The sequence below is a fragment of the Pseudovirgaria hyperparasitica genome, assembly GCF_010093815.1.
Source record: "Pseudovirgaria hyperparasitica strain CBS 121739 unplaced genomic scaffold EJ05scaffold_1, whole genome shotgun sequence".
Classification (NCBI taxonomy): Eukaryota; Fungi; Ascomycota; class Dothideomycetes; order Acrospermales; family Acrospermaceae; genus Pseudovirgaria; species Pseudovirgaria hyperparasitica.
The window spans coordinates 3,060,023-3,071,825 of NW_022985549.1; the positions used below are offsets into that span (position 1 = coordinate 3,060,023).

The 11,803-nt window shown below is 50.0% G+C and overlaps 7 protein-coding genes across 7 annotated transcripts; 5 read left to right on the forward strand and 2 right to left on the reverse strand.

Moving 5' to 3' along the window:
* Positions 1 to 616: 616 nt before the first annotated feature.
* On the forward strand, positions 617 to 937 carry EJ05DRAFT_496296 (uncharacterized protein; the record flags this gene model as incomplete). Its single annotated transcript, XM_033746366.1, has 1 exon — positions 617 to 937. The coding sequence occupies one exon, from the start codon at positions 617 to 619 to the stop codon at positions 935 to 937; it is 321 nt and encodes a 106-aa protein (XP_033605926.1).
* A 337-nt stretch (positions 938 to 1,274) lies between these two features.
* On the forward strand, positions 1,275 to 2,599 carry EJ05DRAFT_491316 (mitochondrial carrier; the record flags this gene model as incomplete). Its single annotated transcript, XM_033745969.1, has 7 exons — positions 1,275 to 1,338; positions 1,391 to 1,438; positions 1,492 to 1,541; positions 1,619 to 1,814; positions 1,877 to 2,101; positions 2,163 to 2,376; positions 2,434 to 2,599. 7 exons carry the CDS (start codon positions 1,275 to 1,277, stop codon positions 2,597 to 2,599), a joined length of 963 nt encoding a protein of 320 aa, XP_033605927.1.
* Positions 2,600 to 3,107: 508 nt separating this feature from the next.
* On the forward strand, positions 3,108 to 4,742 carry EJ05DRAFT_40010 (actin monomer binding protein-like protein). The gene is made up of 4 exons (XM_033741415.1): positions 3,108 to 3,219; positions 3,272 to 3,867; positions 3,915 to 4,163; positions 4,225 to 4,742. The coding sequence occupies exons 1-4, from the start codon at positions 3,201 to 3,203 to the stop codon at positions 4,339 to 4,341; spliced, it is 981 nt and encodes a 326-aa protein (XP_033605928.1). The 5' UTR covers positions 3,108 to 3,200; the 3' UTR covers positions 4,342 to 4,742.
* Positions 4,743 to 5,021: 279 nt separating this feature from the next.
* EJ05DRAFT_472371 (Zinc/iron permease) lies at positions 5,022 to 6,612 on the reverse strand. The gene is made up of 3 exons (XM_033743173.1): positions 6,300 to 6,612; positions 5,483 to 6,247; positions 5,022 to 5,413 (listed from the first exon to the last, which is right to left on the reverse strand). The coding sequence occupies exons 1-3, from the start codon at positions 6,350 to 6,352 to the stop codon at positions 5,221 to 5,223; spliced, it is 1,011 nt and encodes a 336-aa protein (XP_033605929.1). The 5' UTR covers positions 6,353 to 6,612; the 3' UTR covers positions 5,022 to 5,220.
* Positions 6,613 to 6,929: 317 nt separating this feature from the next.
* On the forward strand, positions 6,930 to 8,643 carry EJ05DRAFT_482276 (acyl-CoA N-acyltransferase; the record flags this gene model as incomplete). The annotated part of the gene is made up of 3 exons (XM_033745154.1): positions 6,930 to 6,948; positions 6,998 to 7,294; positions 7,352 to 8,643. 3 exons carry the CDS (start codon positions 6,930 to 6,932, stop codon positions 8,641 to 8,643), a joined length of 1,608 nt encoding a protein of 535 aa, XP_033605930.1.
* A 675-nt stretch (positions 8,644 to 9,318) lies between these two features.
* EJ05DRAFT_40392 (pre-mRNA-splicing factor ini1) lies at positions 9,319 to 10,169 on the reverse strand. Its single transcript, XM_033741430.1, has 3 exons — positions 10,019 to 10,169; positions 9,784 to 9,958; positions 9,319 to 9,729 (listed from the first exon to the last, which is right to left on the reverse strand). Exons 1-3 carry the CDS (start codon positions 10,033 to 10,035, stop codon positions 9,589 to 9,591), a joined length of 333 nt encoding a protein of 110 aa, XP_033605931.1. The 5' UTR covers positions 10,036 to 10,169; the 3' UTR covers positions 9,319 to 9,588.
* Positions 10,170 to 10,207: 38 nt separating this feature from the next.
* Positions 10,208 to 11,412, forward strand: EJ05DRAFT_482278 (uncharacterized protein; the record flags this gene model as incomplete). The annotated part of the gene is made up of 4 exons (XM_033745155.1): positions 10,208 to 10,250; positions 10,297 to 10,835; positions 10,885 to 10,953; positions 11,005 to 11,412. 4 exons carry the CDS (start codon positions 10,208 to 10,210, stop codon positions 11,410 to 11,412), a joined length of 1,059 nt encoding a protein of 352 aa, XP_033605932.1.
* Between the last annotated feature and the right edge of the window lie 391 nt (positions 11,413 to 11,803).

Here is an 11,803-nt window from a genome sequence, read left to right on the forward strand (position 1 = left end):
CGAGCTTCATGAGCATTCAACTACCGCAGTAGCACGTTTTTTGAAGCACTCGGCTGTTTTCTGAATATGTTCTCTTTTCATTGTGAATAGTTGGATAGCTGATTGAGATAGATCCATCGATGGATGAGTATTGCATGGATGCTATTTGCATACTAAGTAGACACTTTCAGGGGCACGCGTGTCCGGACGGCGGCAATGATCAATCGCTGTACAATAGCCGAAATCGCACAAGTTCACGGAGTACCGAACCCCGCGTTGTAGCCTCAAGATTCAGGAACGCAAGCATCGAGGCAACGACGTTTGGATGTGTGTCGTTCATTAGATGAACACACACACTCTCTCTCTTATTCATCACTCAACTGATACACTTTCCCCCCGTCTGCAACCACCATCGTGGCTCCAAGGTCCCGAACAACATACCTAGCTCTAGTCAATCAAGGATAGGTCATAGAGTCTCCAGCCATCAAGCCCAGCTCCCAGTGTGCTCCGACTGTCGCCGAAGTCGCGAACACGGGGACACGCGCTTGTCTCAAGACTCGAGACATGTGAAGATCAGTCACCTGAACACGAAACATGAACATGATGAGCCCTTGCACAGACGAGAGCTTCTTCAACCATGGTTCGTCATTGGGGTGAACTGAATCGCGTGCTGATGACGTTCAGGGTCTTCTCTGCCATTTCATGTGCCAGTTCGTCCTTGAGCCATCACCATCAGCGATATGCAATATTCGTGACGTGTAGGAACGACAAGCTGGGCTGTATCGCCCTTTACAATAACAAAGATGCTCCTCAACGGTCCAATGCTTTGAGCAATCGCTCGGCTATGTTGATCCTCCCGTCAAAGTATGGGGTTATGGATGTCCTCAGCGTGCTCGGTCTGGATGCAGGCGCCCTCTCACTGGTCCTCGGCTACTGGAGCTTGGTCGGCCCAAAGTAGCTTCGAAGAGCTTCATCCCAGCGATCTTGTGCCTTTGGGCTGTCGAATGCCGAGTCTTTTTATTTTATGTCTCAATTGTCCTTCTTCCTTCTTGCCTTGACTCAGACTTCCTCTCCAATACTTTTGGATTCTTTGCGCCGTGCATTGCGCATATCGTTACAGCTACTGTAACGTCGAAACATACTGCCGAAAGCGTAACCCCATCAGCCGAAAGCGCCCATATCTGCTCAACAATAGGGTTCACCCATACAGCCGATTACCGTTGTTATCCTCTTCTATCGTATTTAGAGAGGACTATTACTATAAGTCTGCATCTTAAAAATACAGTTATTTAAACATGTCGGCGAAGAGTGTATCAGGGCCTCGTGGAAAGCCTGCCTCGGCAGCTACCAATCTTATTGGTACATGGAGCACTGCTCTTGAGGTTGAATTTATGGCTAATCAGAACTATAGCTGGTGGTGGTGCTGGTATGATGGAAGCCCTCATATGTCATCCCCTCGGTCAGTCGTCAATTAGTGCTACGGACTTAGAGGCAATACTGATGAGTCCGTAGACACAATAAAAGTCCGTATGCAATTGTCGAGACGAGCACGGCAACCAGGTGTATGTACCATCATCATAGATCCTCAGATCTGTCACGACTCTCAATTTGCGCAACAGCCCTGACGAAGCATGCCTAGGCCAAGAAACGAGGCTTTCTTACCACAGGTGTAGAGATCGTGAAGAAGGAAACACCTTTGGGTCTCTACAAAGGATTGGGGGCTGTTGTCACTGGTATAGTACCTAAGATGGCGATCCGTTTTACTTCGTACGATTGGTACAAGCAGGCTCTCGCGAACAAGGAGGGAAAGATCACTAGCCAAAGGACGTTTCTTGGTAAGGACATGCTTATAGACTCCCTTTTGTGGTCCAATTTCGCCGACTGACTACTTTCATAGCTGGTCTTGCAGCTGGTGTGACTGAGGCCGTGGTGGTGGTGACTCCTATGGAGGTCGTCAAGATTCGTCTGCAATCGCAGCATCACTCGATGGCGGATCCCCTGGATGTTCCCAAATACCGAAATGCGGCCCATTGCCTGTATACTGTCATCAAGGAAGAGGGCCCAGGCGCTCTATGGCGCGGTGTGTCCTTGACAGCATTAAGACAGGGCACCAATCAAGCAGGTACGCTACGGGATTTTCAGGAGGTCGTCAAGTTTGACGAGGCTGACATCCTTTCCCCTAGCAAATTTCACAGCATACACCGAAATCCGCTCGTTTCTACAGCAGTACCACAACACAACAGATCTTCCAGGCTGGGAAACAGCGATCGTTGGTCTGATATCTGGGGCTTGTGGTCCTTTTAGTAACGCGCCAATCGACACGATCAAGACTCGCCTTCAGAGAAGCCCTGCGCAACCTGGCGTATCGGCAGTACAACGCATTGTGAGCATTGCAAGGTAAGTCAGATATTCTATACAAGCACAGAATGGTACATCCGAGCTAACTTATACCAGTGATATGTGGAAACAAGAAGGCGCCAAGGCATTCTATAAAGGTATTACGCCTCGTGTCATGCGTGTAGCACCTGGTCAGGCCGTCACATTCACCGTATACGAATACCTTAAGAATCTTCTGGAAAATGGGCGGGATATGTTGCCTGGCGGTCAATATGAAGAGTAGAGCTGGGGCGTGATGGGAAATGTAGCTCGGCTTGTGCAAGCACCTGGTATAGAGGGTTTGTTGCTATCCATATCGTATCATTTTGTGCGATCGTATTGGTGTCTTGTCTGTTGTTGTTGCGTCGAACCACATGTGAATCTCGAGCAGGCGATCATGATTTACAGGCTCCGATTGACATAGACCGCATTCTGTACATAAGACGGGCGTAAGTGATTAGCTTCAAACTTGAATTTGACATTCGACATCGCAAGCCGCGGCAACCTTGGCGGGGCTCTTACTGTTCACAGCCACCGCCACACCCCCACCATTGGATGGATTAGTTGCCCCACGTAGCCAAGGTACTACAGTATACGAGCAGAGTAATACGGCCATTGAGCTGCTTTCCTCAGCATTCAATGTTGAATAACTTTGCATTCATGTTCCCGACACAAACACTCTGAAACCAATTGAATTTCTCCCTGGTCATACTCAGGAACAACACGACCCGTATTGGATGCCCTCCTGACCTCCTCAATTGATACTCAGCCGCTCAAACTCCTCTCCCTCTCCCTCAAACCCCTCCTTCAATCCTCTGGCCGCGCTGTGAAGACCGCAACACATCATGCAATCCGGAATATCAGGTCCGCATTTCCCTGTCCCTGAGCTCGGTCATACGGGACTGACACTTCTCAGCCTCTGCAGAGCTCACAGCCGCCTTCCAAAACCTTCTCTCCTCTCCCTCGCAGCGTGGTCTACTTATTAGCATCGAATCCGAGCGCCTCGTTCCCTCGTCCACACTCCCAGGCACCTCATCCTTTTACGCCGATCTGTCTGCTCTCTCCACGCAGCTCAAGCCCGACGCCGCCCGCTATATCATCCTGCGCCGCCCTGACTCCCTCTCCGCAACGTCCCAGCCCGGCGAACTAGTATTGGTCACCTACATCCCGCTCCCTGCACCCGTACGCCAGAAGACACTCTTCGCGAGCACGAGATTGAGCTTACCGCGAGAACTGGGTAGCGAGCATTTCGGTGAGCATGTGTGGGTCGAACGCGCAGATGAAGTCACGGAGGAAGGATGGAGAAAGCATGAGAAGCATGTACAGCTGGACCAGCCCTTGACGCAGGAAGAAAGGGACTTGGTTGGGATCAAGGAGGCCGAGGCGAAGGAGAGCGGGGGGACGGGGAGCAGACGGGGCCATACGGGGGGCACTCTGGACATACGTGTGGGTGACCGGGTGGTGGATACCTTGAGGGACCTTAAGAACGGCGGGCCGAATCTAGTGCAACTGGTAAGTTGCCTCTGAGTGTTCAGATGGGAATGCTGACGGTGGAATAGAAGTTTGATATCCCGACGGAGACGGTTGTGTTGGATTCGACAAAAAGTGCAACTCCGGCCTCACTTTCAAATGATATCTCGTCAACGGAACCTCGATATTCGTTTTACAGGCATACGAATGATGCGATTCTCTTCATATACACCTGTCCTACAACGTCAAAAATCAAGGAACGCATGATCTATGCTACCTCGGAGCGAAGTGTGCGTGGACTCGCCACCTCTGAGGCAGGAATCGAAATTGCAAAGAAGGCAAGTACCAACCTGACTCATTAGTACGGCTAGTATGAGACAGGCACTAACGATGCGATAGCTCGAGGCCTCCAATCCAGCAGACGTGACCGCCCAAAGCATTGAGGACGAATTTAAGGAAACCATCGTTGAGACGAAACAGGCATTCTCAAAGCCTAAAAGACCTGGTCGTCGCTAGAACAATCAAAGAAGATTAAAGTTGGCTGTGTACACTTCCAGGCCTGTGCTAAACAGCAGATAGACACCATGGTACAATCATACACACGGTCGTGTTTCAGTGCTATGTGTCTCTAATTGGATGATTTGTCATGTCTATTATCATATACTTCGTTTGAAGCCCCCTTATCTTTCATATCATTCCTCGTGGACTTCGTTAGTGGATGTGTATGCACAGGGGTCACCTGCTCCACACCTTTTAACCCAAAAAGCAGACACCTTAACGTTCGTACCCTACTTTTATAGTAAGTAGTTTATGAATGTTTCCAACACCGCATCATCATATTCGTGACATCATGTAGCGGAACTGAAAATAGGAAAAAAAACTAGCATCAAAACATGTACAGACTACAAGGTAAAGGTATCACACGACCTACCGTGTCACCCTGGGGAGTAGTAGGTCAGAGAAATCTCTCTTAATAACAGAAAAGAAAAACACGAAAACAAAAAGCTCATGTCCGGAGTCGAACATGCGCCTCTGCGCCCCAACAGATATTTCACTACTTCGGTGGGGAAGTTAGGATGTTAGCCAGTCGACTATCCCACCGGGGTCATGAAATACTGGTGGATATGATTGATTATATTAGTCTATCCTTTGGATAGATGTGTTAATAACGCTGACATGGCACGGTTGCGTTGTTGTGTTGGTGTTCCTATTCACTATACACTGTTCACTATATTGGTCCAAGCTCAAATTTGTACAGACAGGACATATATAGATACCGGAGATCGCACCCAAATACAGTATAAACCTCTAGCCACTCCTAACGCCGCGCTGGATCGGGCGTACCCAGACTGATGGTGTTGACTTTACATACAATGTCGACAAGAATATGTTTACTCAATGCGCGTGTCCGAATTGTGTTAGCAGAGGGACGAGCATTCCGGCAACCATCACCGCCACCTCTGTTGCTGTTTGCTTCTTGGGCGCGTGGTTCGAATGCTGCCGTGCGCCGTACGAGTCCCCGTATCCGTTTGTGTCGTGGTGGCCATGCGGTGAGTTGGATTCCTGCATTGCGTGCATGGCGACGTATCTGTGTATCAAGTCAGCAACGTCATCTCCACACAACTAGCTCAATTGGCAGCAGTAAAGTGAATCTTACAGAAACGTTCCCCCGGAGAATATCAGCACGCATCCCGTACTAAACACCATGCTGCCCTCGTCTCCTATACTGTCGCCTCCCCCGAGCATGTGCACCGCAATCCACGTCCCTATCGCGCCTGTGGGCGCCGCCAGCGCAAACACGGCCAAATGTGTTCGCGCGAGTCTTTTCGACACGCCTTGTTTCAGCAACACGCTCGTAAGCCCGAAACTCGCCGGCGCTTTGTGTAGCATTATTGCGATGAAGACGATAAAGGATAGAGACGTTGAAGGGGTGGTGCTAGAGGCACCGAGCGCGATACCGTCGGCAATCGCATGAATGATCAGGCCGATTGATGTCGCGGTGCTCTTGGACGCGGGTGGCTCTGATTCAGGAGGTGTTTCGGATGTTGGTGAGTCGGCGCGGTGAAGGCCACGGGAGAGGTTTGAGAGAGAGATATGGAGCGGTTGATAGAGATCACGCGAAGGTGAGAGGGCATCTGGGAGCACATCGATCAGATACATGAGTATGAAGCCCAGGACGAGCATGATGCCGACCCAGGCGTGGGGTTCTTTATGCGAGGTGTGCGCATCGTGCTCGAGTTCTTCGGACTCGGCGTGGGCGTGGGACTCGGATGGCTGGGCGGAGTACAGTGTTTCGACACCTTCTGGGATGATGACGATTAGTGCGGTGCCGACGAGGACGCCTGTGCCTAGGGCTGTGATCATCCGTAGTTGTTGAGGGGAGAGGCTGAGCGCGAGTGGGAGGGAGCCGGCACCGAATGAGCTGGTGGGTTGTCAGTATCTGTATGGGTACGGGTGATCGAGAAATCACTAACGCGATCGCCATCACGATGCTCAAGCTGAGCAGCATAAAGAGACCGTCCCACATGGCGAGGCGTGGAGTATGGAAGCTTGTAACCGGTGGTGTCGTATGGCTCTATGCGTCTGATATTAGGAGAATATCATGACCCCGTCTACCATATACAGGCTATCCAATAGTAGGTCACCTCAAGCATGAACACCACAGATCCCGACTCTGATGTGAGGTAGCGCAGTCTTCGACAATGATTCTCGGTTCGTTTGGAGGTTCCCAATTCATCGTTCACGATATTCCTCACGCCTCACCACAGTACAGCCGCTAAGGCCTCATTGGGGTGCCAAGTCAGCACTTTTTCTGTCCGCAGGGCTGAAGTAGGAACCTGCACTTGCCCTGTGCGGCCCCACTAAAACTACTTTAGCTCCCTTGCGCGCGAACTCGACTAACACGCGCGTCGCAGTCGCGGTTTAGCATCTGCCGTTCACTTTGGTCCTATGCACCTAGCCAGGTTGTGTTTGACGCACTTCTCCTCTTGGATTTAGCAACATCTCTTTCGTAAAACCCTGACTGATTCTGCGACTGCACTGACTGGATCTAGCCATTCAAGGCTTAACATAATCTCGCCACAACTGGGCGTGCATCGCGCATGATGGAGGAAATCCAGAAATGTGAGCTTACCCCGTTGTGGCTGCAATTACTACTCTAACTTCGGAGTAGATATTGTGAGCTCAAATGACGCCTTCGATTTGAACATGTACCGCCCCGGCGACCATTCTTACGTTGTACCCGAAAAATTTCCAGTATTCAAAAAGCCCTTCCACCCCCGGCACACATATCCTATATTCGGCGAGGATGAGGCAATATTGGGCTACTCGAAACTTCAGCTCGATCTGCGCTTCAGGACCACCGATATGAAGCCCAGATTCGCCATCAAATACAAAGAGAAATGGAAGCCTATCGGCGAGACTCAGCCTATGGACGTAAAAAAGATGATGTTGGATTACTGTCCTGATTGTAGGTTTGCCCATGCTAACCTTGCTACAGACCTCTTACTAATATGAGTGATGGTAGTCGACTTCTCGGAGAATTACCCTGAAGATATACATGGCCCAGAATGGCGACCTCCTGGAAAGCTCGTTCGCCGCTGGAAGCATGCTACGAGCACCTACGAGGTCTGGCAGACCACACTTACTGATCCCAGGGCTCTAGAAATATTCAGGAACTTTCAAATACTCATCCCATTCTTCATTGAAGGTGGAGTGATACAAACCACTACCGAGGACGAGTGGACCCTTCGACGGTGGAAGTTGTTCCTTGCCTATGATGTCACTCCGTTCAAAGAAAGCGATGATGAGTTGACGAATATTAGCCCTTACATCTTTGCAGGTTTTGCCACATCGTATCGACTATGGGTTATGCCGTGCTTGGAAGTTATGAAGACCATCGGCGCTCTTCCCACACAACCGGAGTCTACGAACGGCAACGCAGCTGATTTAGAAAAGTCCTGGAAGCCACCTGCGGCAGTAATCAATAGTGACGGCACACCAAATGTGGACTCAGGTTTCGACGACCACAAGCAGCCTTCAAGGGAGCGGATCTCACAATTCGTCATTCTCCCTCCTTATCAGCATCAGTCCATCGGCTCGCATATATACCAAGCGATGGTCCGTGACTTTCTCCGAGACGAAAACGTCTTTGAAATTACCGTTGAGGATCCCAACGAACGTTTTGACGACATGCGCGACTGGAACGACCTCGTCCGCCTCTCCTCCGACCCTGTCTGGCAATCCCTCTCCCTTCCCGAAACCATCCCCTCTGATCGCCTCAAACGTAAGGATCTGATCCCAACCAGCATTCTCGTCGACCAGACCAAAGCCGCCCACCTCCGCCGCAAGTTCAAAATCTCTTCTCGCCAATTCTCCCGCCTTACAGAAATGCACCTTCTGAATACAATCCCTGTGCGCCACCGTACCCCTTTGCGGATTGCCAAAAAGGAAAACGCCCCTGACGAGAATGACCGAAAATACTATTTCTGGCGCATGCTTGTCAAGGAGCGCATCTTCTACCGCAACTGCGATGTGCTGATGCAGCTGCCAACGCGTGAGGAGCAGCGCGAGAAGGTAACCCAAAGCTTGAATTTAGTGCAAGAAGAATACAACCGGATATTGGGCAAGCTACCGGATTGGATTGAATATGCGAAGTTGGCCGAGGATGGAGGAGTGGATGAAGCGTACGCAAATCGAGCGGAGGTGAGGACGAACAGGGCGCTGAAGAGGGTACGGATTGTGGATGATGAGGATGAGATGGACGAGGATCAAGCTCCGAAGAAGTCAAAGATATATGAGGATGAAGATGATGATTGAAGCTCCAACGCGACTTGGATATGGACAGATAGGCACAATCAGATACCCAACCTGTGTGATAGGATTGGCCAACACGTCTTACTTATACCGCCTGATCATTGGGGAACCAGGTAATATGGCATTGGATTTGGGCAGCGGTCATAGGTGTACTGCTGCAAGAATATGAGACCAGATAATAGCTGCGGGTCTCAACGATACGACTTTTGCACACAGATCGTCGCGGCAGCGGCGTAGCTAGCGGAACAACATTGCTCATACCATTAAGCGAGTACATAGCTATATGTCATTGCAGATGTACTGTGGGACTTGTTGCTCTCTGATGCATCGCAACAATTCGATCATAACTGCAGGTGACGCGCGCCATACGGTAATCTTGCGCTTGTTCTTTGATAGCGCAATCCGGTATGTCGAAGATTTTCTCGATTATCATTTCTCTTGTTCATGTGAACTATGCCATGAGGATTACAAGCACATAAGCTCCACGCTTCTCGGCTAGAATCTGTGGTCTACGCGAATGGAGTCTCTTATCAGTGACTTGTCAGGGTACATATTAAGTGCGGTGGCAAAGGGCTGGAGTAAGTTGGCAGTTCATGGTATGTACCAGCTTTTCCGACAAGCGACGATGGAAAATCGGAAGAGTGTTGCAGTTATACACTAAGCTGTCTACAAGTCAACGATAGTCTAGTCAAGCATGAGATAGCCTACTGTGAAAGCAAATTCCAACCCTCTCGCTTTCAAATCCACTCACAATCGCCTCATCTGCGCATCCTTGGGATCAATGAGGCGCAAAGCGGTCCGCATAACCTCGTAAACAGGTATGCTGCGATCAAAATGTGGTAAGACCTCGTCACAAACATGTGGTTTGTCTTCCTCGCCTGTTGGCTCTCTATCTGGTATTATGTTGTTCGAAACAGCGTCGGTCTAGGGTGGCGCGAAGTCCAGAGATCAATACTGTTGATTTCTGAAATTTTTCTTCTGGTAGAACAGATCTGTCCTCGAACTACCCAAGTTTATAATCTTCGGGCACCCATCGCGGTCTTTCTCGAGGCGCGTACATTCGAAACAATAGAAGGCGTCGGAGATGCCCTAAGGCTTTGGTTAGTACAAATACAGGAAGGACTCTGAATAATAATGACAGACCTCACCACCACATACGACACATTTGTTCTGATAGTTGCCAAAGGAACATTCGTCGCAGATGCGAGCGAGAGTCGTTGGCCGAACGTAGCTGTCGCACACTGGACATTTCCCGTCACATTTGTCGCAGAGACGACCAATAGATATACCGGTTTGCTTGCGGCACATAACTAGATCGCTGTATTTCAGAGGTTAGCCTCGATGTTGTATAGAGCGCGTGAGGAAGATAGGAACTTACGGATGATGACGGGACATGTTGAGTGTATCTCAAGCCTAAGCTTACAAGAATTCTTGGAGTGAAACCTTTAATGAACACAGGCTCGAACTAGTCGTATTCGAAGAGGTGGAAAGGCGATCTATCGTGAGGGCTATGGGTATAAAGAAGTTTGAGTGGTGGATTGAAGTTCGGAGGTGATGCGGCGAAGATATGCCAAGGCAAAGGAACCCGGAGGTAGAGCATCGAAGCTCAGGTAATCCATCTCATAGATCGACGAGTCTACAACGCCATCACTCTAGCCAATCATCAGTCCCTCGATTCGAAATGGATGCCCAACCGTCTGTATCATCGCCACTCACAGCTTGCGCCCGTGCTAATTCAAGACAGAATGATAGCGTCTGCCGTGGTGGTCCCAGAGGAGCAGCCGGCCCTTTCGCCTGCCGCGCGATCAGCCTCACCCCCTAAGAGCAAAAAACGAGGACTTTCCTTCGAATCTGACGAAGGTTCTAAACGACCTCGTATCAGCAAAGAATCAAATGAACACAATTTCAAGACAAATGGCTCATTAGATGACGCGTCTGAACAAGGGCGGCGATCAGGTGCCCGCCGCGACGGAGCAGCAGAAGAGAGGAAGCGAGGACAAAGACTATTTGGCGCATTGCTAGGTACACTCTCACAAAGCTCGACATCCGCGACTCAAAAGCGTCGAGAAATTGAGAGAAGACAGCAGGCCAAAATCCGACAACAGGCAGAAGAAGACGATCAAAACATTCGGCAGAAATCTGATGAGCTTAGGCGCACGCGCGTTAAAGAACAGAGAAGCTATGATACTGAATCTGTACGTTTCCTTGTATGTATGGCGGTCGAAGTGGAACTGACGGCCTCAGATGCATCTTCGCCACACTAACACTGTCACAATGGCTAATTTTCTACGGACAAAGGCTGAGCCAAGGCTGGTGAGCTTGATTATCATGCCATTCACTTGAAGCTCTACTAACCACCTAAAGTTCTTTCGTCCGTGGGATCTCATGCCAGAAGAAGAAGACCAGATCAAGCGCCAAGTAGAGGATGCCGAAGCTGATAGAGACCGTGAGCGTGAAGAACATCGCCGCCGGGAGCAAGAGTGGGAGGAAGAGCAGGATGTCACACTCAATGATGCGCCGGGCGAGTCTCAGCCCATAGAGAGTACACAACGACCAGGTAACTCCGACCAACTCGATCCGGTTGGGCGGGAGGAACCCTCAAACGCTCCAGATGACATGGCCACCATTGATACTCACCATACGGAACAAACCCACGACGCGGACAAGAATGTCGAAGACACACCAATTGTTCCGGTTGCGGAGGATGACCATGCTGGGGATGACAACGGTGAAGAGGTCCTTGAAACAGGAGAGGACACTGTACTATACTGATAACGAACTCTGATTAGACGTGGAAATGCTTTTGCCACCAGGCCAGGGGACGTGTAGAAAAACGAACCAAGGGACCGTCATTCCCTGTACGACTCAATCACAACACGCATTAGTGATACATCGCGCAGAGCTACAAATTCTCGCATATGTAATAGGATCAAATAAAAGCTTGCACAGGCAGACTATGTCAGCTCAGTTTGTGGCAGGCATCTCTGATTCGTATCTTTATGTCCTGCTATGCGCGTCGCCACGACCTGACCTTCAACAGAAAAATGCGCATTTCATCGAAGACAGCAGATGCAGCAAGGAGGACACAAATAATCTCGCCTTATCACAAATCCTCGGGTATATGCACGCTCACGCTCTTCCTGTCCCAGGATTAGTCCCGAAT